Source organism: Grammomys surdaster, unplaced genomic scaffold (genome assembly GCF_004785775.1).
Source record: "Grammomys surdaster isolate TR1022 unplaced genomic scaffold, NIH_TR_1.0 1100, whole genome shotgun sequence".
NCBI classification, from domain to species: domain Eukaryota; kingdom Metazoa; phylum Chordata; class Mammalia; order Rodentia; family Muridae; genus Grammomys; species Grammomys surdaster.
Genome location: NW_021605519.1, coordinates 539,161 through 565,723, shown reverse-complemented (window position 1 = coordinate 565,723; position 26,563 = coordinate 539,161). Strand labels below are relative to the sequence as shown.

The 26,563-nt window shown below is 42.4% G+C and overlaps 1 protein-coding gene across 1 annotated transcript; it reads right to left on the bottom strand.

The window, feature by feature from the left end:
• Nucleotides 1-537: 537 nt before the first annotated feature.
• Parl (presenilin associated rhomboid like) lies at nt 538-25,426 on the bottom strand. Its single transcript, XM_028783411.1, has 10 exons — nt 25,273-25,426; nt 19,879-20,074; nt 19,344-19,484; nt 15,184-15,232; nt 10,777-10,872; nt 9,535-9,684; nt 8,365-8,435; nt 3,794-3,895; nt 3,592-3,689; nt 538-804 (listed from the first exon to the last, which is right to left on the bottom strand). The coding sequence occupies exons 1-10, from the start codon at nt 25,389-25,391 to the stop codon at nt 693-695; spliced, it is 1,134 nt and encodes a 377-aa protein (XP_028639244.1). The 5' UTR covers nt 25,392-25,426; the 3' UTR covers nt 538-692.
• Between the last annotated feature and the right edge of the window lie 1,137 nt (nt 25,427-26,563).

The following is a 26,563-nucleotide window of genomic DNA, read 5'->3' as shown; positions in this document are numbered from 1 at the left end:
GTTCAGCCTTACAGCCAATGAGCCCCAGGGATTCCTATCTCCACACTAGCCACTTCCAGTCCACACTCTGGAGGTGCAGGTGCGTGCCACTAGCACGGGTTTTTATATGGGTGCTGGGCTCCCACCTTATGTCCTCATGCCCTCATGCCAGGCACTCTTCTGACTGAGCCATCTTCCAAGGCATCTCTTCTCCTCTTACCTTAGCTGCAACTTTGACCTAGAAAGTAAATCCTAAAAATAGTTTCTGAGTGCACTGCTGACTGCCAGAAAAGTCATTTAGGTAAATGTTTAAAGTGTCACAGCTGTCACTTAGTGACATAGTCTGCTATGTCAGAGAGAAGGTGCCCTCAACTTTTTCCTGTGGGCCAGTTGAAGAGGGGTGTCAGAACCAATGCTAAGCAGATGCCAGGTCAGGAATAAACCCAAGGCTCCTCCAGAGTACCATCAGCTCTCTAAGGGTCCCTCCTGACTTGAAGAATGTCATATTTAACAAAACAAGCACCAGAGAGCAGCAGAACTCTGAAGGAGCAAACACTGTTTACAAACTAGAGATATAAACATTTATTTCACAACTTTGCCATAATTTGCTAAGGAGACACGTACTGAGGACATTTAAATCACTGGGGCGGCCGATGCTGAGACTTTTCCAAGCATCAAGGATCAGATGCACCACCATACTGGCCAGCTTTGCTTCACTTAGAGCCACCTCCTTTCTTGGGGCCATTAGTCCTTATTTCGTGCCAGATTTTCACTAGGGGCTCCCTGTTCTTCCAAATGAGTTCATGTCCATATGTGATATACCATCTGGAGAAAGACAAATAAGTCCAATGTTCAAACAACGAGACCTCACTTGTGATGTCATGCAAACTTCACACCATTACAGTACCAAGCTGACCCTTCAGCTGCTTTCTTTTCTTTTTTTTTTTTTTTTTTTTTTTTTTTTGGTTTTTCGAGACAGGGTTTCTCTGTGTAGCCCTGGCTGTCCTGGAACTCACTCTGTAGACCAGGCTGGCCTTGAACTCAGAAATCCACCTGCCTCTGCCTCTGCCTCCCAAGTGCTGGGATTAAAGGTGTGCGCCACCACCTCCCGGCAGCTGCTTTTCTTCATTAAAAAGAATGTTTACTTTATGTCAATGGGTGTCTTGCCTACATGTCTGTGTGTCATGTGTGTGCAGTGACAGTGGGAGGCAGAAGAGGGCAACTGGATCTCCAGGAACTGGAGTTAGAGACAGCTGTGAGCTGCTATGCAGGTGCTGGGTGGAAACTTGGGTCCTGGAAGAGCTACCAGTGCTCTTAACTGCTGAGTCATCTCTCCAGTCCCAAGATGACACTTCAAATAAACTGCCAGTCACTCTGTGCAATGAAATAAAAGAGGTAATTTGATATGGAGCTTTGGTGTTTGTGATGAGGAAGGGTAAAAGCAGGCTGGTCCCGATGGGGCATTTGGAACGATGTGGCGGCTTTACAGTTACTTAAATACTTTCTTTGCACTTTATTTGTGTCTGGGGAGGAGGAACAGGTACCATAGTCAGTGTGTGGAGATCTGAGGCCATCAAGTAGGTCCCAGGGATCAAACTAACTTTGTGAGGCTTTGTGGAAAATGTCTTTACCCAAAGACCCACTCAGCGGCCCTACACTGTAACTTTTTCATTCGCTGCAAATTAACCATCACCTTGCCTTGTTAACTTGACTATTTGTGAGACAAAGTCTCACAGTGTAGCCCAAGTTGGCTGGACATTCATGACAATTCTGCTTCCAAAGAGCTGGGAGTAAAGGCATAAATAACCACATCTACCTGACTTGAGAAAAACAAGTATAAAAAAAAATTTGCTCAACATACTAATAGTTTCTGTGTGTCAACCAAGGTCTGATCAAGGTACAGACTTTTTTTTTGTTGTTTACTATAAATAAGAAGAAATGTCAGGTGTGAAACTTGCTAACAAGGACTACAATGGTATATGCCTCCTGCCATTTCCACCTGTCTACAAGCAATGAATGGGCAGTGAGGGTGAGAGGTTTAACACATACATTGCCCAGACCTGACTAGGAATCACCAAATTAAGAGTGGAACCCAAACCTGAGATTCCTGTGCTCTAACTGCTGCACACAAAGCAGCATGCAGGAGCATCCCCTGGTGCTGAGTGGCACTGCCCACTGGAAGCATGACTTCACCACCACAGCAAGGATTTGCAGTTAATTAAAAGAGCTCCTAGAGGTCTAGGGATGATGGAGAATGGCAGCCTAGAAAAGCACCTACTCTTGAAACCTTGATTTTTATACTCATTTCTGTAAACAGCCTTCACGTTCCCAGAGGCAGATACCAGACCTGATTGACCTCATCTCTTCCCAGACACCTAATTTTAATATTAAGGGAATAGGCACGCTGACCATGATTCTAATCCCGGTAGAGGCAGAAAGTGGGGGCAGGAGCAGGTGAATGTCTGTGAGTTTTGAGGCCAGCCTGGTCTACATATTGAAATCTAGGCCAGCCATGTCTCAAAAACAAACAAACAAACAAACAAAAGGTATAAAAGATTTAAGGGGCTAGAGGTGGTTCAGGAGACTAAGAGCACTTGGTGCTCTTTAAGGACATCAGGGTTCCCTTTTTAGCCATAAATAAGGCAGCCCACAGTATGAAACTCCAGTTCCAGGGGGTCTGATGCCCTCCTGTGGCCTCTGTGGACACCGGCAATGAATGTGGTACACAGAATGTGGTAAATGAGTGATACTCATAAAATACACCTTGAAAAGTGTTTTACCTTACATTGGTACCAAAATAGCAATATAATGCTTTAACACTACAAAAAATATACAAATGTACATTTTTAAAAGGGCTTGACTTATAGCAGAATTTTAATTCCTGAATATAGAAAAGTCTGCTCCTGAGAGCTGGTCACAACGATGCACATCTGCAGTCCTAGTACTCGGGAAGCTGCAGCATGACAAGTGCCCTAAGTAGAAAGATAGCTTGGGCCAGATCCTGTTAAGAAATCAGGAAGGAGCTACATGAAAGATGCTATGAGAATACATGGCGAGTACAGATAGACTTAGAACTCACAAAGTACAACACTTTCTAGATCCTAGCGTCTCAGACTGCTTACAATGTGCTGTGTAACTAGAGCTAGAGCACACACATGCTAGTCTTCAGTCGTGGGAAGCATTAACACAGCAGCACTCGCCTCCACCTACAGTGGCACTGCCTCATGCAGAACAGTTTCTATTCTGTTTAAATTCAGACAAAACCCAGTTTCCTGAAGTGCAACAGAGGTGAATCTAGTGTGCTGCAAAAGAGGCTGTGAGTTTGTACTTAAATTTCTGTTCTACTACATCAGAGCCATCCATCATTCCTGAGACTCAGTTCCTAATCATCAAACAGGAACCCAAGGTACCTATCCTGGTACTTGCATGCAACAGACACCCAGTAAGCTTGATGGTCCTACAACAGCATCTATCCAGACATACTGTGTTCTCACACACACACAGTTCAGGGAGAGAAATGGCTGCAGCAGCTCAGTACACCACCAGTCAGATGGGACCAGTGGGACAGTGGGGAGGGCAAACAGTCTGACAATTGATTACACTCACACTTACATTCCAAAGAGAGCTCCCCCAAGATGTGCTGCATGATCAAAAAATTTCCATCCCAGGATCATCCCAGCTGTATCCATGGCAATGATGGCTTTTAAGGCCTAGAAGCCAGGAAGAAAAAATAAAAATGGTACAATTCGAATCCTCTACTTCCAATTTAAGGGCAATAATTCAGTCATCGTATGAACTTCAGCCGAGTACTCACATTGCCCGCTGTGAAGGTGAAAACAGGAAGGAAGATGATAGCGAGCCTCCCCTCAGGGATCTTGGTGCAGACGGCTGCGAGCACAGTCATGATTGCTCCTGACTGCAGGGAAATACACACAGTGATCAGGAAAATCCAAAACGTGACCGAAGGATGCCTAGGCTCTGAGCACCCTGATGCACTCCATATCTGGAGGAGAGCACAAATCTTAAAAACTTTCCACTGTGAATGTGCACAGTATCAGGGAAAGGGACCCAGGTTGTCACAAAATGCTGCAAATACTCCCTGGAAACAGACATTGCTCTTGCTACAAAGAAATAAAATACATCATAATGAGCACCTGAACACTTAGTTAAACATGCTGAGTACTGGCTGCTCTTTCAGAGGACCTGGGTTCAATTCCCAGGACCCACATGGCAACTTCAGCTGTTTGCAACTCCAGTTCCAGGGAATCTGACACCCACACACATGCATACAAGGAGACAAAACACTAATGCACATAAAATAAAAATCAGAATAGTAAAAAAGAAAGAAAGACAGTCTCTAGCAGCTCCCTAACCAGTTAGAATAAGCTATGGAACATTTTTTTCTTCCTATTTAAATTTAAAATAGCTGTGAGATATTTTTTCTGGAATATATCAACAAACCCCTCTCAATGCTAATCACATTTCTAATTCATCTGAATGATGAAAATATACCAAAACCTCAATCATATATGTCCTACTTGATGTTCACTCTCATGATACACATTCATTCAAATATTTGAATTGTAATATAACAGGCATGATACTACATACTAGAGGTGCAGAAACAGTTCCTACTTTCCTAAAGTTTATAACATGGCAGGAAAGACATCTAAGTAAAAACAAGCAATTCTGAGATCAGAAGCAGAGATGTTGTGTGCCAAGGCAGCACAAGAAAACCCAGGCTCAGGGCACAGCTGCAGTGAGCTCAGGTCAGACTCCAGGCAAGCAGAGGAATAGGAGACAGGAAGAGCATCCTGGAGCGCACCACCACAATAGGAGACAAGAAGAGCATCCCGGAGCGCACCACCGCAGAACTAAAGCTGGAAATGAGCTGCACAGCTGGGCAGAGAACCACAGAGAGCGAGCACTTGCAGTGCAGAGCAGGGTGAAACCAGAACCACAGAGAGCAAGCACTTGCAGTGCAGAAAAGGGTGAGACCAGCACACAGCCACTTGCACTACTGTTTTCTAACCAAGTTCACACAGAGACAAAAGTGTCTATTAAAGGAATAAAGGACAAGGGACATTCTACAAAGTGCTTTCCTGCCATTCATCTCAAGTATCAGGTCAGAAAAGATGGCGACTGTGACAGGCTGGAGGAGTCTGCAGTGTAATGTCTCAGCACAGAAAAAAAACAGCATGGTAAAAACCCACTGATGGTCTAGAGCCAACAGTGCCACCAGTGCTGATCTGAGTGTGACAAATTTGGTGTGGTTACTAAAGACATTGCTATGATATACATTACCCTCGCAACAAGCATCACAGTAAAAACCAACAAGCTAGAATAATCAAGAGACAACAGAGCCCAACAGCACATGGCAGAGAGAGGTTAACAAACATGGTATTGTCATAATCTAAAAACATCTTCTCACATATTATATAAAAGAAATTTTTAAAAGAAAAACACAGTATAAAAGTTGGACTGTAGAGGGAAAAGTTATGGATACTGGGTATATAGAATCCTTTTTAGATATAAAATATTCTTTAGGCTTTCTTTAGGTTTTTTGTATTTATGAGTACACTGTAGCTGTCTTCAGACACACCAGAAGAGGGCATCCAATCTCATTACGGATGGTTGTGAGCCACCATGTGGTTGCTGGGATTTGAACTCAGGACCTCTGGAAGAGCAGTCAGTGCTCTTAACCGCTGAGCCATCTCTCCAGCCCCGATATAAAATATTCTTTAGGCTTTCTTTAGGAATGTGGAAAGACCAGTCACCACTACTGGAACTGGCCGACCCGCAAAGAGAAAGGAAAGAATGCAATTTAGTCAGGTGGAACCAAGCTGAGAACCATAGTGACAGGGCAAGGCCGAAGTGACAGGGCAAGGCGGAAGTGACAGGGCAGGACTACATTCTTGAGAATGTACAGAGAGTTTTCATCTGATCCTGACTCATGTAGGTTGGGTTCCTTTGGAATGTTCCACTATTTTTATGTTATACCACCCTAGCAACCCCCTCGCCCCCTCCTCATTTCCTTGGTTTGTGGTTTTTCCCTTTAAAAACACCTCTCAAACTGGCAGTCGGGGTCAATTCAGCTCCTGCGTGGGCATACGAATTGACCGGCAGCTAGTTGTCACGCCCTAATAAATAACCTCGCAATTGCTCCGGTACATGGTGTCTCGAGCAGATTACTGGGTGGTCGCGACTTTCTGAGACTTGAGAGAGGGTCTCCCCTCTGCGGAGGTCTTCAGGACAAGAGTTGAGATGTTCACCACAAAAAAAGGACAGACACCATACACCTGAAATTCTAGTACTGAGGACACTATTTAACACACTCACTCAAGACAAACTGATTAAATCTTGAGGAAAAAACTAAACCCATAATAGCGTCCCTGTTTTGTTCAAAACCACTGGTGGCATGAGAAACAAAGATGATCTATGGGAATGTAGCAGCATTTAAAAGTCCCCCCCCAAAAAAACCAACCAAACAAAAAAAAACAAACAAAGCAAAACAAAACAAAAGCCCAGAACAATTAAATGTAATACTTGAGCTTAAGGGGAACATTTCTGGGACAACTTTTATACTTGAAATATGGATTCTGGCCGGGCGGTGGTGGTGCACGCCTTTAATCCCAGCACTTAGGAGGCAGAGGCAGGCGGATTTCTGAGTTCAAGGCCAGCCTGGTCTACAGAGTGAGTTCCAGGACAGCCAGAGATACACAGAGAAACCCTGTCTCAAAAAAAAAAAAAAAAAAAAGAAGAAATATGGATTATGAAGTAAGAAAAATGGTGCTATGGGATATGTAAAGATATTCGTTTGTGTTTCTAGAAACAATATGTTGCAGTATTTACAAAGAGACACAATATAAGAAAAGCTATTCTTGAGGATGACAAGCTGTAGAAACATTTCCCACTAACTAAAAGCGTGATGACCTGAATCCAGTCCCCAGAATACAAAGTAAAAAAGAGAACTAACTCCAAAGTTGTCCTTGGACTTCCACATGCACACATATTTTGCAGGTCAAAATTCAGATAAAAGCCAGGCAAGGTGGCACATGCCTAAAATCCCAGTACTTGGGAGGTAAAGAAAATAGGATGAAGAGTTCAAGGTAGCTACATCTCGTAAACAACACCCTGACAAAGCACTTGTACCTAGAATATACCAAAAATATGTTAATGAGCAAAATACACTTCAAAGACGGTGCGTGAGGAACAAGCACAACATCATTAATATCACAGGCTATTGAAAAAGCAAAAGTGTCAGCCACTGCAGAGCAGAGACTGGGGCCCTCAGACTCTTACGGCAGGAAATACAGAACACTACTGTACATGTGCTACCAGTCTGTAGGTTCTTAAACACTGTCGTATGTACCATATGGTCTGGTCAGTCATTCAACTCTGAGAAATGAAAGCATATGTCCATACAAAGGGCTGTACACATAATGTCCACAGCACTTGTTGGTTTGTTTCATTGTTTGAGATAGGGTCTCACTAAGTAGATGTAGCCCTCACTAACCTGGAACTCACTATGTAGACCAGGCTGGCCTAGAATCCACATAGATCTACTTCCTCTGCCTCCCTGGTACTGGTATAAAAGGCACATACCACCATGTCTAGCACAATTTGGTTTTGCTTTTTAAAAATAATGGCCAACTCAAGTGTACATCATTTACTGAATGGATAACGATCCATAGAATAGACAAACACTTACAAAAGAAATACTTTTTATTTATTTTGAGATGAAGTCTCACTAAATAGCTCAGCCTAGCCTCAAATTCAGTGTTCTCACTTTATTCTCTGAATTGCTAGGATTACAAGAGCCACCACACCCATATTGGAATAAATGTGGTGCACACAGCAGTATGGATAAATCTCAAGATTTTAAAACAAGCATCTTGCCAGGTGGTGATAGCACAGGCTTTTAATCCTAGCACTTGGGAGGCAGAGGCAGGCAGATCTCTGTGAGTTCCAGGCCAGCCAGGGGTATACAGTCAGACCCTATCTCAAAAGGACAAACAACAACAAAAAAAAAAAAAAAAAAAAAAAAAAAAAAAAAAGAAGGAAAGAACCAGTTCCATCAGGTTATATTCTGCTCTACACACACACACACACACACACACACGCACGCACATACACACAAACACACAGTAGAACAGCTACATGTGCATGCACACCAACAAACATAAAATAAAACAGCCTAAGTCTAAAATTTTCATGTTACAAATATGTAAGTTTCTTGCTGCATTAACTCTATAAGACACAAGGTAACAACAGGGTAACAACAGTACAGGGAATCTGTATTCATTTGAAACTTTTTTATAAGCATACTCAATCACAATGAAATTTAAAATTAAATCAGAAAATATTTACATTAGAAATACTTACTGCACCAAGTGAAGGTCCGTATCTTCCTGTGGCAACTTTACATACATAACTGACAAAATTGGAAATAACACCTATGAAATAAGCCACATTTCAACAATTTAAGTATAAAAAGTTTTTTTTCCCCTTTTAAATGTACTAGGGAGTGAGCCCAGGGCCTTATGTACACCAGGTGAGCCCTCTTCTACTGTACGACATCCCAGCCCTGAGTTTCTGTATTTACGTCTCCACTCCACACAGTTTAATAGTATCTGGTTTACTTCTCTTCTTCAGATAGCATCTTCCTTTGTACCTCAGGTTGGCCTCAAACTTGCTATCTTCCTGCCTCAGTCTCCTGAGTGTTTGTTCAGCTTATAGGCTATGCTCAGCAACAGTGTAAGGTTTCACTGGGATCAATCTAAGGGTACCAGCATGAACCAAACCCTATTAGCCCTTCAGCTAATTTACAGGGCAATATTCTGGATGCTGTGCCCTCTCCAAGACCCTACCCATGCTACTGAGTGACACTGGGTATTCACTTTACCTTCAGATATCATTCTCCTAATTACAACAGCCAGCGCCCACATTTATCAGCTACCTCACAACAATCTGGACTGACTCCAGACATCAGGGGTCCATTAGGTCCTGTTGGCTTTCATGTCATTAGAACTAACTTTTTGGTGCTAGAGATCCAACCCAAAATCTTGTGCACGACAGGTAAGGGCTTCACACCATTCAGCTGTATCTCTAGCCTAATACACATTAGCACTCACTGTAATAGCTAATCTAAAGCTTTCTATCAACTTTACACACTGGGGAAATGAGCCAGATGGCTAAGGTAGCTGGGAACTCTGGAAACCATCAATCTATAAGATGATTTGTCTGAACTAAAAAAAAAACAAGGTCCAGTGAAATTAAAATGTTGTTTAAACAGTACTTTATTCCTGAAACTCTGCTTTACTAATTTAAAACAAAGTATACCCAAGTAATTAGTGGGACTCTATCAGATGAGAAACAGAAGGAACAACTCCATTTGTCTGTGGTGCTCCTCTCTACACACAACCTGATAAACAAGTCCATCCTGAGGATGTGCTGTGTACAGATGTATACAGACTTTCACTATGATCAATTCTCTGTCCCTTCTGCAGAGAAGTGAGTCCTATACTTCCTCAACTCTCAGGGTAAAGCTATTACCTGCAGATAGGTACACTGCCACAAACTGCTCTTGACCCAGAATGTTCACAATGCTGGATGAGAAGCTCCACAGAACATACATATTTGCTGCCATGTGGAATAAGGAAAAATGACTGAACGTCGACAGCAGCATCGGAGAACAAAGAACTTCTACAAGAGAAGAAAATATCTGGTAAACATGCAACATACGGTCATTACACTTTATTCACTTTAAACTTGTCTGGTTACTGTTATTAAATCAAACATAAGAATCTAAAACCGTTGGCTAAAGCTTAAATAAGATGGCTTAACAGAGCATATTTCAAAGGTTAAAAAAACCACCTTAACAAATGTTTCTACTTAGCAAGCAGCCAATTATTTCAATTACAGACACAAAATTATATATAATACTCTCCTGAAAGAATAGGCTTGCAGTGATTATAGATCTTAACTTAAAAAAAAAAGATTTTTTTTTAATTTAATGGGTGCTTTGCTTGCCTGCTTGTATGTCTGAGTTTGCATAGTACCCAAGGAGGCCAAAAAGGGCAATGGATAGCCTGGAACTGAGGTTATAGGCAGTTATGAGCCACCATGTGACACTGGGAATAAACCTGGGTCCTCTGGAAAAGCAGACAGTGTTCTTATTTGCTGAGCCACCTGTCCTGGAATGCTCTGTGCAGACCAGGCTGGCTTCACAAGCACTGAGACTAAAGGTAACACCACCACACCAAGGTCTTAATTTGTTAAAAAAGAATAACATCAGCTGGAATGCTGGAATGCTCTGTGTAGACCAGGCTGGCTTCACAAGCACCGAGACTAAAGGTAACACCACCACACCAAGGTCTTAATTTGTTAAGAAAAGAATAACATCAGCAGGGCGGTGGTGGCGCACGCCTTTAATCCCAGCACTTGGGAGGCAGAGGCAGGCGGATTTCTGAGTTCAAGGCTAGCCTGGTCTACAGAGTGAGTTCCAGGACAGCCAAGGGTACACAGAGAAACCCTCTCTCGAAAAAAACAAAAATAAATAAATAAGTAAGTAAATAAATAAATAAATAAATAATAAAAAATAAAAATAACATCTATTATGTGTAAAGTACCTTTCAGGCATCTGGGGATTGTAACAGAGGAGAGACAAGGTTCTTGTCCTTATAGGCTTCACCTCTGTACTCTGTTCATAATTACCAACAAATAACTTATTTTTGTAGCATTCTAACTATACAAAGAATATTTTTCACACTGTTTGTTCACACAACTCAGACTTACTTGATGCTGGGTTGGATGTAAAGTATCTGATCATGGTGCGATGCAGGGATGGCACTCTCCATAAGCAGAATACAAGGGCATTTGCAGCTATGATGCCTACAAAACAGAATTGAAGGGCACTAAAATAAGAGTCACCAAAGCCAAGTCCACCTGACCTTTTCCTGCCACAGTTACATGAACACCCTACATATTGGTAAGGGGTAGCAGGCTGAGGAAAGCAAATGCTAGTAGTGCTTTTAGAGTATCCAAACTGCCACATGGCAGGAAGTCAGAGGATCTGTGGACAGTTGGAAACACTCTATAAAAGCTAGCATTCTTTTTAAAGGTTATTTATGGTGCATGTAATGGTTTGTATATGCTCAGCCCTATTCGAAAGTGTGGCCTTGTTAGAGTAGGTGTGTCACTGTGGATGTGGGCTGTAAGACCCTCTCCTAGCTGCCTGGAAGCCAGTATTCTGCTAGCAAACTTCAGATGAAGATGTTGAACTCTCAGCTACTCCTGCACCATGCGTGCCTGGATGCTACCATGTTCCACCTTGATGATAATGGACTGAACCTCTGAACCTGTAAGCCAGCCCAATTAAATGTTGTCCTTATGGGTTCTACTGCTATGAACAGACACGATGGTGATGCCCACAATTGGAGTGGGTCTTCCTATTTTAGGATTAGATGGAGCCATAAACTTGGGGACAGGACCACTATATCCAACTGATCTATAACCTTTGATGTATAGTAAAAACCACTATTCTATACTTCTAAATAGTGAATTAAAGATACATGGACTAAACCTTATTTAATCCCAGAACTGACATGGAGAAAAAGTGTTGAACTAAAATGAGAAAATAGAAAAACACTAAGGGACAAACCCATAACAGGAAGGCAAGCCCACCCCAAGTGACGACTCCCTCCTATACAGTTCCTCCTAAAGGTTCCATAACCTCCCTAAACAGCAGCACCACCTGCTTGGGACCAAACACAGAAGCCGATGAGTGATATTTCACACTCAAACAACAGAACCTAGAAAAGCCTATCAGGCTCCCTGGAAAGCCAGAGAGCAGGAAAAATATGGAGCTAGTTTAGGGTCCCCCAAGATATACTGTAAAGTCTGAGCAGAATGAGAAAGTAGCCAAAATGAATAAGCATCAGGGTCAAGTGTAATGGAAAAAATGCTGCTTTAGGCTTCTCCATTACCTCACAAACACCAAGAGTACATAACCCCTTTTTCCTGGGCTCAGAGATGGCTCAGTCAATAAAGTACTTGCTATCCAGTAAAGTACAAGCATGAGGACCTGAGTCAAAGCCTTAGTACCATGTTTAAAAGAAAACAGCATAAGGAAAGTGGTGCACACCGATGATCCCACATGGATACAGGGAGAGAAAAGACAGGACAGTGAGCCCAGTGAGAGACTTGTCTTCAGGTGAAGAACAACTGAGCAAGAGGCTCGACATCAACCTCTCCCCCCACCCCCATATATATACACACACACATGCACACACACTTTTTTCCCTATATTGCTATTTGCAATCTAGAGAGATATTTCTGAATAAGACCAAGAAATAACCTCAGCTTTTGGGAGTCAGAGGCAGGACAATAGATGGAGGTTCCAGGCCAGCCTCCGCTGTATCATAAGACCCTATTTAAAATAACAATGATAAGTTCCAAAGCTAACAAAGAAAAAATGTAAAAGGAGCTTTCTTTCTACTCTACCCTTAAAAAGTGAGTTTTTAAGAATAGCCTGAAACAGAACAGCCACACGGGGATGCCAAATGGAACATCAGCTACAAGGAACAGGAGTCCGTCCCCAACACAGACTATCTTTAGAGATGGAGCACACTGCAGGTTCCTCGCCATCTGCCCCTATCGACACACAGAGCCACAGAAACACAAAGAAACTTCTCTGAACTCAGAAGGTAAATACTTTGCAAACAATCCACTGTCTAGACTTGTTTTATCTGCTATCCTGGTATCGAAGAGACTGCTTTCAGTCAGAAACCTTTAGTGTACTGGTGCTTTTACGCCTCTGCTCCCATATGTGTGAATAACACAAACCAAAGGTCTCAGACAGCTTAAAAACCTCTAGGTCAGAATTTGTCAAGTTCTTTAAAAACATAAAAATGAAACTGAATATCATACATATACCCATCAGAACATTAATAATCCCAGGAGAGAAAGTAAATCTATATAAGCTCTGGGTCTGGTTCCTGGTACTCACATGGTAGCTCGTAACTGCCTGTAACTGTCCTCTTCTGACTGATGTTCAAAAGCTCTCGCACACACGTGGTGTTCACACATACACTCAAGATACACATAAAGTAAATATGTATTTTTCTAATTCTGGGTACAAAGTTAATTGATTCACATTTCAGATGTTGTAAAGCTAGAAACATTATTAAATAAGTATCGGGTGATATCAGACAGTTCAAAAACCATTTCCTCAGTTTTTCCAAAATCTTATAGCTAATCTATTTCTCTGGTGACCATCCCATTTGTGTTATTCAAAGTGCTTTATACCCATGTGTGTGACTAGGTTATAATTACTTTCTCTACTGCTTCATGACAAATGACCCACTTAAGGGGGTAGATGGGACTACTTCATTAGTAAACTGCTTGTACAGCAAAGGACTAAATTTCAGATTACCAAAACCCACATAAAAAACAGATGTGAGAATACACATCTATATTCCTCATGCTGAGAAGGTGTACAGATAAAATAAAAAACATAAAAGAGTATAAGGGCCTTTAGAGTAGAGTTCTGATTGTTAATTAGTGCTTACATTTGCCCTCAAGGCAGTAGGTATTATGAAAAATTAGCAGTGAATTCTGAACAAAAGCACTTTCTAAAGAGAGCAATGTCAATCATAAGCTTGAAGGCTACATCTGGTTCCAATGTGATGGAAAATTAGGCCTTCATATAGAAGAGGTGGTCCAAATTTATATATATATATATATATCCTTTATCTACCAAGGAAGCTAAAGGAAACAGTGCATCTATAAGTCTACCCTGTTTGAGAGAGTAAGTAGCATCTGGCCACTCTCTAGAAATCATGTATACTATTTAGTGAACCATACAGAACTTACAAATTCATTTCCTTGAGTTTTTAAGTCCATAAAATACTATGAAACTGTTACTTTGAGAACTCAGATCTCTACTTCGATAAAAATACAGAAAAGATGCAAGTGTGTGGTGCATAACTTTAGCCTCAGCCCTCAGGAGGCAGGAGCAAACAGATCTCAGCTCTAGGCCAGCCTGAGGTACAAATTCTGTCTCTTTGCCCCTCAAATTGGGGGAGAAAGAAAAAGAACAAAGTAAACTCCCCAGGGCAGCATGGGTTACTTGACTCACATTCACATTAAGGGACCTTCTGAACATAACTGAGTAGGCAGGAATGTAGACCTGGGTTAAAACTCACCTCTATTCTACTAGGAGTTTGACTTTAAAAGGTTCTTTTTCACACATTATACATGTGAATAAAACTCTCAAACAATAAAAAGGGAAAGAAAAGTTCTTTCTCTGGAAGCCAGTCTCCTCCTCTACAAAACAGAGACAAATTCCCTGCACCCAGCCTGGAAAATAGAGACCCTTGTGCACAGAGAGCACTTGAGCAATGTCTCCTTTGGCTTGTTTAGTTTTCTGTATTCCAGGCTGGCTTCAAGCTTGTTACGTACCATTAAACTTCTGATCCAGATGCCTCCACCTCCCAGTGCTAGGATTACAGGTATATGACACTTGGCCAGGTCTGTGCAGTGCTGTAGTTGAACCCAGGGCCATGCTAGGTAAGTACTGTATCAGCCAAACTGTATCTCAGCATTCCTTCATCTTCTTAAGTGAGGTAAATACCAATGACCCATGAACTATTTATTGGGTCAATAATGTGTTCTATGCAAACTAGAAAACTGATCCAGGACATTTTGAAACCATTTATGAGGGCTGGAGAGATGGCTCAGTGGTTAAGAGCACTGACTGCACTTCCAGAGATCCTGAGTTCAAATCCCAGCAACCACATGGTGGCTCACAACCATCTGTAATGGGATCTGATGCCCTCTTCTGGTGTGTCTGAAGACAGCTACAGTGTATTCATATATAATAAATAAATAAATCTTTAAAAAAAAATAAAAAAAAAAAAATAAAGAAACCATTTATGCCACACTACTTTTTTGGCAAGGACTTTGCATTGCTTTGCTATAGCACAGACTGGCCTTAAACTCGTCATGTTCCTATTCCAGATGTGGGTCACCATGACCAGCTCACACTGTTGCACACTATCATGTAGGCATGTAGGTACAAAGATTCCCTGTCTTCTAAGCCACCAGTAAGCATGGTATGAAAGCCATTGCCTGTGACATACTGTACCTTTTGGTTTGATTTCTCTTCCCTTGAATGGCTAAAACGTGTAAGCTAACACAAACCTGTCACAGTCCGCTGGCCATCACTTAGGCTATTCCACCACTTGTTAATCTAAAACAGAAGGAAAATTGCATATGACTCTATGTGAAATAGTTCAGACTCAGGGGGGAAATTTGTCCTCTTTTTAATTAAGGACTGAAACTAAAAAAAAAAAAAAAAAAAAAAAAATTATCTACCAAACAAAATATTTTTCTTTCTTGTATTACATAATCTTCAGAATTCTTTAAAGTAAGTATGGCTACCAAGACATCTAACAAACCAAATTTATTGACCACTATGATGCCTTTTGTCACAGCACTTGTTTCTCAGTTTTAATCTGAGGGACTGGAAACTTCTTTAACAGTGTTAATTTCGTGTTCCCTGGGCACCATGATCCTTTATTACTTTTAGGGAAAGTTTACTGCCCTTGATCAGTAACTAATCACATTCAATTGTCATTATCTCCCTTTGTGTTCACACATAATTTTCAGTTTAACATTACTGCTATTGAAAAAGGCCTGTAACAATTTCCTAAGTATGCATATAAATAAGTAACTACAGGGAAAAGGAGATAAATACTAAAAAGGCCCAAATAACGAACGTAGTAGAGAGAACACCCAGGTAAACATAAAACTGAGAACTGAATGATAGGATGTGTCAAAAGGCATGAAACTACAAAAACTTAATGATTGGAATCAAGAGTATACTGCCTGCTCTCTTCAGACAGCTGGGGCTTCTGTGCTTACTCATGTGGAAACACTTAGGTCTGCATTGGTGTCTCTATTGCTAGAAAGCATGCTTTATTATACTCAGACACTCTCCAGAGAACCACTACTTGGACATTTATTTCTAAACTCCAGATTCTGCTAGAATGAGATAATGAAGGATAGCAAACAGTACTGTCATGAGACCAAGCAACAGTGAAGCACAATTGTCACATTACAAGATGTAACAGGTAACAAGTGGTATCATATTGAGTTTAAAATTCTAAGAACAGGGTGTGGTGGCACAAGGCTTTAATTCCAGCACTGAGAGTAGATGCAAGCAAGTCTCGGAGAGTTTCAGGTCAATCTGGTCTAAACAGGAAGTTGCAGGACAACCTGGTCTACACAGAGGTCTACAAAACAAAATTTAATTTAAAAATAATAATAAAAGATTCTAACAAGGGAGCTGGAGAGATGGCTCAGTGGCTAAGAGCACTTGCTTCACAATTATGAAAACTGGAGTTCAGATCCCAATACCTTTATAACAAGTTCCAAGTGATCCAACACCTAGCTCTAGCCTCTGCCACACATACATGTGAGCATACATTCATATTCTCTTCATGTGTGCTCATGAGCATACCCACAAGATATGTATTTTAATATAAAGATATATATCTTAAAACAACAAAAAAAAAACAGGAAACATTTACAACTAGAGTGCTAGGCATTATGGCGTGCTGAAGTCTCAGTTATTCAAGAAGCTAAGGCAAGAGAAATGCTTGGGCCCCAGAGCTGGTGGTAGATCTGAGCAACATGGCAAAACCTATCTCAAAACACAAAGGAGGTGCTGGAAAGCTGCTTAGTGGTCAGCAGCACCAGCTGCTCTTACAGAGAACCTGGGTTCAACTCCTAGCACTCATGTGGTGGCTCACAACCATCTGTAACTCCAGTTCAAGGGGATCCAGTGACCTATTCTGACTTCTGTGGGGGTCAGGCATGCAAATGATATATACACATACAAGCAGGCAAGGTACTCATACACATAAAATAAAATAATACACATAAAATAAATCTTTAAAAATACAATTCTAATTATACTTTTCACTAAAATTGCCACCTTTTCCTTTCTCTTTTCTTTCTTTTTCTGGGGGGAGTGGGGGGAGTATCACTGTAGAGCCCTGAAACTCATAGATTGCCTGCCTCTGCCACTGCACCTGGAGCCATGTTTGTAATACAGTATTACTCAGTCCAGATCTTACATTTTCAGAATGCACTTTGAAATATTTAGGGATCAGACATGTCTATGGCTTGTTTGCAATAATCTACTAAGGGCAGGGAAAGGATATGAAAAATAAAACTGGCCATATGCTGGGAACGGCTCAGTCTGCACAACCATGGGCTTCATTAGACTGTCTTCTCTACTTCTCGATCTCAAGTTTTCCATGTTTAAAAAGTTTATGTAAAAACTAATCTAGGGCTGCTGATGTACCTGACACACACAGTCCTGAGTTCTGACCAACTCAAGGAATCCAGTGTGTCAGTTCACACCTGTAAGCCCACTCTTGGGAAGTGGAGGCAGGAGGATTAGAAGTTAAAGGTCATCCTTGTCCACACTACAAAGTCAAAGTCTCAAAAACAACTCCAATTATGAAACTGAACCTGACTTTCACATGGAAAGGCATTCAAGACTAACAAGCAATGAAATATTAGTGTACATGAGGTCCACTTTTACAACTGCCACTGAGTTCTCAGCACTGCATGTACAGTGGTACGAATTGGTTTCTAAAAACCTGCTTTCTAACTAATATTAACTAAGAGCTTGCTGTTGCTGAGGCTTTCCTCAAATTCCTGGACTCAGAAATCTCCAGGTAGCAAGGACAAAGGCCCGTGCCACCATGCCAGGCCAGGCCATCATCTTCCATACTGTACTCAATTGCTTCAATTTTCTTTAATGGACATGGATTTTTAAATACCATAACCTACCACTATTACTTAAAAAGAAATCTACTTTTGGATTAAGATTTTATATAAATATCACTTATATCACTTTCAGCATCTTAAAAGACTGAGACATAGCTCAGCACTTTAGTACCCTGCTAGACTTACACTCAAGTTCCCAGAACTTATGTCAAGTGTGGCTCACTAACGCCAACTCCAGAGGGGGCAATGCCCTCCTCAAGCCTCTTTGGGTACCTGCAAATATGTGGCATATACACATAAACAAAAATAAACCCTTTGGGAGTTGGAGCGATGACTCAGCATTTAAAAGCACCAAGTTTCAATTTCACCAACTATGTGGTGGGTCAGAACTATCTGCAACTCCAGTTCCAGGGGAATCCAATACCTTTTACTGGCCTCTGAGGGCACCACATATATATGGTGCACAGATACACATGCAGACAAAACAACCACACACATTGAAAAATAAACTGTATGTTAACCCATGGCCTTGTACTCAGTATGTATTGATATGGTGCAAACACTGTGTGTCTAGAACGTTTTTAAGAACTCAGTTAAGAGAAAAGAAGGCCATCAGTTTTTATACAAAGTAAATGCAACTCTACAAGCTCTGAATTTGCATCTCTTTCTCACATTCTATCCCTGAACAGTTAAAACATAATGCAATGGGAATTTACCAGTTCATAAACCCTGTGTCACTGGGCAGTCTTTTAAAATCCACTTGATGGCTGTGTATAAGGTCTACAAGCATGCACAGACCATATACAACCATAACCATACACAGAGAGAGAGAGAGAGACAGAGACAGAGAGAGAGACAGAGAGAGAGACAGAGAGAGAGAGAGAGAGAGAGAGAGAGAGAGAGAGAGAGAGACAGAGAGAGCGCTTTTAATCCCTGTGACCCTGTTCTAAACTAACTCAGCAAGGTAAAGAACGTGAACAATGGCTCCTATAGCAGGACTAGAAAAGACCCCCCAAACCTTTTTTAACAACTCGCTATGGTAACTCTGACACATGTGGGTAAAAGAACAAAATTCAAATGGTGTCAATATAGCACTGCCAAGCATGCATTGTAAATGCCCATAGTGCTTAAAGGACACAAAAGAATGCAATCAACTTCACATCTATGGATGGAATGCTGCCATTAAGTAAGGACTCTTCCTAAGGCCAGACCTCAGTAAGACACTTGCTGTGTAAGCCAGCTGACCCCCAGAACCCACTGTAAAAATTTGTTCTTCAGCTGGGCATGGCAGCACATGCCTTTATTTACAGCACTTGGGAGGCAGAGGTGGGTGGATCTCTGAGTTCCAGGCCAGGAAGGACTACAGAAGGAGACCCTGTATTTAAAATAAAAAAGTTCTCTGACCTCCACTTGAATGTGATGGTATTCACCCCACCTTCACTTTCTCCAACATACATAATAATAAAATTTTAAAAATAAACAAAAAAGAATTATTCTCCAATTAATCAGATTTTAAAAGTGTGGTTAGCTAAGATAAAGGAAGCAGTGTTTATCCTTACCTCCTTTCTGAGGCTTCCTTCCTTTTGTGGCCGTATGCTATCCAACCAGTCAGCTTTTATGCCATCAAAGTAACTCTGCACCCTGGATTTCAGTGACTCATACTGCCAAATAGCAGCTGACCCAAATGCACAGCCTGTGAACTAGAGAAAATAAATAATCTGAAAGGGAAATACCTTTCCCTGATAATATTTCATCTAGCATGGTAAAACCTCCCGTGTTGCTTTATTAACATTAGTTAAGCACTCAGAGGCCTGTTTCCAGCAACAAATCTCAGAGAAAACAAAAATACCAACTTAGTACCACTTGAAATGCTCTATGAAAAAGGAAGCCCATAAATAACCATCCTCAGGACTTATGCAATGGAGCCAAATTCTGAAAGCAATTGTTCAATTTATTCTTTAATCTGAACTCATGCATCCAGCTTCCAAGTCCCACTGAGCCCCACCCTCTCTTTCCAGTAGAACCTGCTCAGGGTACTACTTGACTGCAGTGTTAGCAGCAAACTAGGAAAATAGCAGTGGTCCGAGCTCTTACCCCAACAGTGAAGAAAAAGGGCTTCAGGAGAGTTCTTATAGGGTAGGGGGAAGGGTAAAAGACTGTTTCCTCCAGGGGTGGGATCAAGGCACTTCTCTTATATGCTTCTCCACTTGACCCTGTATCTGATCTTCGAGGTTCAACCTTCCTCGGTGCTTTTCTAAATCCACAGTTTTGCTGAAGAAACAAGTTAAACCTGTGGAGGGTAAATAAGCATCTGATTAGAAACAGTGCATCTTATAAACACTTGTCCCTAGGAACCTGTACTGGGCCAGAGTCATCATCAAGTCACTTGATTTCCTAACAATCCAACAAGAGCCAAGACTCCTTTCAGCTCCTTCAGTCTTCTCTCTCACTCTTCCATTGGGAACCCCATAATCAGTTCAATAGTTAGCTGTGAGCATCCACCTCTATATAGGTCAGGCTCTGGCAGATCTCTAATGAGACAGCTATATCAAGCTCCTGTCAGCATGCACTTCCTGGCCCCATGGGGAGAGCAACAATATTAACCAACCAGAGCTCCCAGGGTCTAAACCACCAGCCTGGGAGCACTTAGGGACCCATGGCTCCAGCTGTATATGTAGGGGAGGATGGCATTGTTGGGCATAGGTGGGAGAGGAGGTCCTTAGTCCCATGAAGGCTGGACACTCCAGTGTGGGGGAATCCGTGGGTGGGGAGGTGGGAGGGGGGGGAATACGTCCTCATAGAAGCAGGAGGAGAGGAGATGGGATAGGGGGTTCCTGGGTAGGGGGGAAATGGGGAAAGGGAAATCACATCTGAAATGTAAATTATATGAGCCAAGACTCTTAATTTCAAGTAGGCATCCTTAACCCTCCTGGGAAAAATGAAACACAAACTACTACAGTAGTCCAGAGCATGCACTATTGGGCTATTACTTTGTATCAATCAGAAAAAGAATTCCTCAATTCTCCACAGGGGTTCCACTGTCTCAGAAAAAAACTACATAAATAGTAAACTGTTTCTTTTTGTTTCTATTTATTCTGTGTGCACATAAACCAACATTCCAGGCTGTGAAGGTCTCTCCTACCTAGTGGGTCCGTGCAGTCAGCTGCAGTAAGAATAAAATAACCTCACTGATACATGGAAATCAGCCCAAAAGCTCACAATACCTAAGACACATAGACCACATGAAGCTCAAGAAGAAGGAAAACCAAAGTGTGGGTGCTTTGGCCTTTCTTAGAAGGAGTAACAAAATACTCAATCAGAGCTCCCAGAGTCTAAACCTCCAGCCTGGCAACACAAAGGGAGGGACTCATGGCTCCACGTGTATAGGTAGTTGAGGGTAGCCTTGTCAGGCATCAGTGGAAGAGGAGGGCCTTGGTCCCTGAAAGTTTGGATGCCCTAGTGTTGGGGAATTCAAGAGCAGGGAGGCGGGAATGGGTGGATGGTGGGGGCACACCCTCATAGAAGTAGGAGGGGCGATAGGATAAGGGGCTTTGCGGGGGGTGGGGGGAATAGGAGAGGGGATAACATTGAAAGGTAAATAAAATATCCAATAAAAAAAACAGATTAAAAAAATAAAATAACCTTGTTTTGTTTGAATTTTGGCCAGTTTCCAAAAGAAACATTTCAATGTGCTGTCCTTGCAACCCTATTTCCTTTGATAAGTATTGATCATTAGAAAGTGATGGATTCCTCCCACCTCTCCCCTTATTTCACTGTTTTAAGGATGTCTTCAAAAAGGATCTTCTTGTTTGAGTCCTTATAGCTCGGCCTTCTCAAAGCATTTGGCAGCGTGGATCTCAGCCCGGATCCCAGCTCTGAGTCTGAGAGCTCCACTCTTCAGTCTGACCCTGTACTCTGATGCTCCTATTCCCAAACTCCCTAACAGTAGACACGCTAGTAGGCATAAAGGCTCTAATTCCTTCATCTATGAAAACGCGATCCATGTGAGCTCTTGAAGTACACTTTCCCTTTGTTATGTTCTCATTACACCCTAAACAGGAGGCTAAAACAGTGAGCCCAGGCTACACGGGAAGGTCCTGTTTAAAAAAGAAGAAAAAGAGAAAAAGAGAAGGTGAAGGAACTGAGATTTAAGTCAATAAAGCACTGGACTAAATGCAGGCAGCCCTAGGCTCAATCCCAGCTCAGCACAAACCAGGTATGGTAGCACACACCTGTAATCCCAGCAACTCAAGAGAAAGAAGGAAGCAGGACACTACCAAGTTTGAAGTTAGACTGACCTTGGTAAGACCCTGTCTCAAGATAAACAAAAACTGTTTCCTTTCTAATCTAGCCCCTTCCTTCCGGCCTGGATCACATTTAACAACTCGGTTTCAGAAGATTATCCACTTACTCAATCAACGCTAAGGCTGCTGTGAATAGCACTGAACTCCCTTCAATGACATCAGCCTGATAAGCAAACACCATTGAACAGCCAATCCAAATGTTACTAATCCTTTCCCCCTTGCCTGCTTTTCCTTAGTGGCTAGGAAAGAAATACCCTAGTTTTCTAGCCTTGTGTATGGTGATGTCTTGTATCACTGGCTTGCCTCTCCACCACGGTCTCTCCCATCCAGTCCCCAACCTGTCTCAGACAGACAGACACAGACAAGACACAGACAGACACACACACACACACACACACACACACACACACACACACACCTCCCTTTCTGGCTGGAATAGGATGTAATATCTAACACCAGAACAGTTATCTTTAAAGCCAAGAGAAAGGTCAAGGAATCTACACTTAAGTCCTGACATTTGGGGAACAGAACAAACACAGCAGTCACTTCTTTCCCTCAGAACATCCTAGAAAAATAACTCCACTATCCAAACAATCATCAGTCTCAGAGCCAAATGAGTTCCTACACAATATTTCTTTTTTAAAGCTTTATTCTTGTTTTAAATTTAATTACTTATGTGTATAGATGTTTTGTCTGCATATATGTCTGTGCAACTCATATGCCTGATGCCCTGGAGCCCCAAAGAGAGTAATAGATTTCTAGAACTGGAATTACAGGCAATTGTGAACCATCATGTGAGTGCTGGGTATTGAACCTAACTCCTCTAGAAGAGTACTGAGTGCTCTTAACCACTGAGCCATCTCTCCAGCCTCAAAAGCTTTTAATTGTATGTATATGGATGTTTTGCCTATATGTATGCTTGTGCACTACATATGTGCCCAGTGGCAGCAAAGGCCTGAAGAGTGTTTTATCCCCTGGAACTGGAGTTCCAGACAGTTGTAAGCAACCATGTGGAAACTGGACATCAAACCCAGGTCCTCTGCAAGAGGAGTGACTACTCTTGAGTGCTGAGCTAAGAGCTCAGGAAGCCCAGGAAGACTTAAAGTAGCAAACGTAGGTCTAATAAATAAAGTGATAAGCAATCTAAACAGGTAATGTCACTTTAAACCAAACCAGATGACCATTATCAGAATGCATTCATTATACAGAACTGATTTGTAACCCAGTACTATTCATTTCTCTCACTAGAACAAGAATTATGAAGGATATGAATGCAGGAGTCTAAACTTGTCAGCCATTCTTCTGTCACACAGTATCATAAAATCTTACAACTCCTATCAAGGTAGAAACACGTTTTGGCTGGCAGGTGCCTTGAGACTTCGTGTCTGTTTAAGTCTTTGTATCATCACATAAAGTGTTTATAAAATGCAAATGTTGGGCCCTCTTTAGAGCCACTTGGCCTGGCTCATTCTGCATGCATTTTAGAACTACAGCAATTCAGACTAGTGATCACAAAGAAAGTAACTCCCATCCCCTAGTAAGTTCGTACATGAGGAGACAAGAGCAAAGCCAGTTCTTCAGGTTCACCCACATTCCCATCGAATGCATTCTCCCATAACCTCAAGACAAGTCAGTTTCAAAGTTTCCATATAAATCTTTAATACCAGCCGGGCAGTGGTGGCGCACGCCTTTAATCCCAGCACTTGGGAGGCAGAGGCAGCAGATTTCTGAGTTCGAGGCCAGCCTGGTCTACAGAGTGAGTTCCAGGACAGCCAGGGCTACACAGAGAAACCCTGTCTCGAAAAACAAACAAACAAATAAATAAATAAATAAATAAATAAATCTTTAATACCATACGTATTTGGGGGGAGGGTTAGACAAGGTCTCGAATCATCCACCTCCCAAGTGCTAGGATTACTGGCCTGAGTGAGCCACCATGATCGACTGAACTTTTAGACAAGTTTTGTGTGTGCGGCATTGCATGCTATACAAGTACTCTACAAATGAACAATTCCCAGGCTTTTACTAGAGGGTCCTCATAAATGATGTGTCAGTTCTTTTGCTGCCTTTCCCCAAAACTATTACAGCAAATCATCAGGATCACTGAAATCTCTAGTTACCTCTAAGTAACCTCCTCAGTTCCACCTGTTTAAGACATTTTTCTTTCTTTCTTCTTTTCAGTCTTCTGTTGCCCAGGCTGGCCTTGAACTTCTAATCGTGCTTACAAGCAAGTCTGACCACACCAAGCTGTTTTAAGATCAATGCCTGAAGAACCACATTACCCAGTATTCTACACCATATGCAACACTTGGGGATCGGGTTCTTCCACTTTTACCATCTTCCAGATTCTGATATGGGGTGGGACCTGGGAAATGACTCTACAAACAGTCCAGGTGCTATTTATTTATTTATAATTCAGGGTCTTCCCCAGGTTAACTCCAACTCACCATCATCAAGATTCAGACTGAGAGTTGAGATTACAGACCTGTGCCCACCTAAGGTGAATATTAAGATCAGGTGGTGCCTTCACCGTGTTCAATCTATCTCTGGCAACCTTACACGCTGATAAAGACCTCAGGCTCCTTGATGTATCGTACCATCAATTAGGTAGAAATTGCAAAGCTGACATCTTCAGATGAAGTTTCAAAGTCAAAATTAATTCAACTGTTATGGAATTTCTTTTCTATTACACTAAGTGTAAAATCCGGCCGACCTGAAAGGCCACGTGCTTCCTACAGCAGTATAAGGATGGCATCCTTTCCAAAGCTCTCTGATCGCTACGAAGGCAACACTGTGGTGGCACAAGGGCTTTACAATGACCAGTCACAGAGAATGAAATCATACTTAAGATACTCTACCAGGTCTGCAAACTGCTTTACTAAAACCGGGGTCAGTCCTTTCAAGAATATGAACCGGACATGTATTTAACGCTCAGAAGCTAGCTCCCTTTTTCCATCACTTCCCAAGCAATTACTGCCGGGCTCGGCCAGACACCGCTCGCGGTTCCGCACCTAGAAGCCAAAGGGGAAAGGAAGACTAAGGAAAAGGGCGGCGGGGGCAGGCAGCTTTAGGGAAGACCTCGTAAACAATGGAGAGCCGGAGTCCTAGGCGGCTACCTCCTCCCGAGGATGCGCACGACCTCAGCTCAAGGGAGAACCAGGAAGCCGGAAGCGGCGGCCATTACCTGCGTCCGAGCAGCCGCGGGGCCTGGGTCGCAGATAGCTCCCGGTAGCCTCCACCCAAGAGAGGCGCCCAAGCCTGGCCGCAGCGCCAGCCTCGCTGTACCCAACCTCCCACCGCCATCTTCCCAACCTCTGCCCCACCATGGCCCGACCTCACTAACCTCGGCCAGGAAATCACTTCCGGGGCGAAGGAAGAACACAGAGCGCGGAGGAGCGGCCTAGAGCGCCACCTGGAGGCCGAACCAGTTCCGGTCTTCCCTCAGACCAGCGGCAGCGTGGAAACCTCCGGTGAGAGTGGCTGGGGAAAACTTGAGGCTTTGAGTAACGCTGCGTTATCAGACACCCTCAGGTTATCACATTTAACCACAAGACACCGTTTCACAGTGCTTCTTAGTCTCATAAAGGTGAAATGGCCCTGTACACTGGCAACCTCACCTGTCTGATTGTGAAAAGCAGAAAAAGTTTTACTCAATGAGGCCACACTGAGAGGAAGAGATCCAGTGACTCCCCACGTTCATCTTCAGGGTCTAACATAGGATGAGGCTTAAATAGAAGGCAAGAGGTGTGCAGTATAAGGAAACTGTGTCCCCTCACCCGTCACCCTGATCCAGCTTCCTTCTCCAGGTCTGCCCCCATGACAAGCTGCAAATCTTTCTGTAGTTTCTGGGTGCCCCCAGAAACTCAGGGTTTTTTCTTCCAGAATGAAATTTCTGGGGAGGTTCCATTTTCTTAGGGTGAATTATTTCATTTTGATAGCCAAAGACAGGGCCACAAGTGTCTCTGTTCTCACTCCTGCTGGTTACATGGAGCCAGGATAGAAAGACCAGGCACGCACGAGAAAGTTAAGCAAGGGAAGAGAGAAGGGTCTCCTACACCTAAGTCTGGTTAACCTCTAGCCAACTGAAAGTCAAGTGTCCCAGCACAATTAACATTTGCTTTGAGAACAATGTTCCCTTTCTATAGGGATGTTTCAAATAAGAATGTTACAGTAGCAGTGAATCATGTTTAATGCCTAAGCATGGCATGTTTCCTTTCCTAGCTATAAATCTGCAATTTTCTAGAACTCACAAGAAACCTCATTTATAGTAAAAGAGACTTTTTAACTCCCTCTGCAACTTTATGATCCTTGGTTTATATTATTGGATTGGAGTCTATCAGAAGCACCTCCAGGACTACTCTGTCATCTCATTTATTTCAAAAGGGAAAGGGATGATAGGGTGGGGGTGGGGGTCCCTCAGAAACTCTTCTGTTACTGGTGGTAAAGGTCTGAGCTGGGTGTTGCCAGGCTTCAAG

Bases quoted from the DNA above. Each gene is read 5' to 3' on its own strand.
- Parl (XM_028783411.1), bottom strand. From the start codon at position 25,391: ATGGCGGTGGGAGGTTGGGTACAGCGAGGCTGGCGCTGCGGCCAGGCT. The intron at 8,436-9,534 runs GTAATAGCTTTA...CTTATTTCATAG, and splicing joins GGCAGTGTACCTATCTGCAG to GTGTTATTTCCAATTTTGTC. The intron at 805-3,591 runs GTAAGTGTGAGT...GTCTTTCTCCAG, and splicing joins GGGGGAGCTCTCTTTGGAAT to ATGGTATATCACATATGGAC.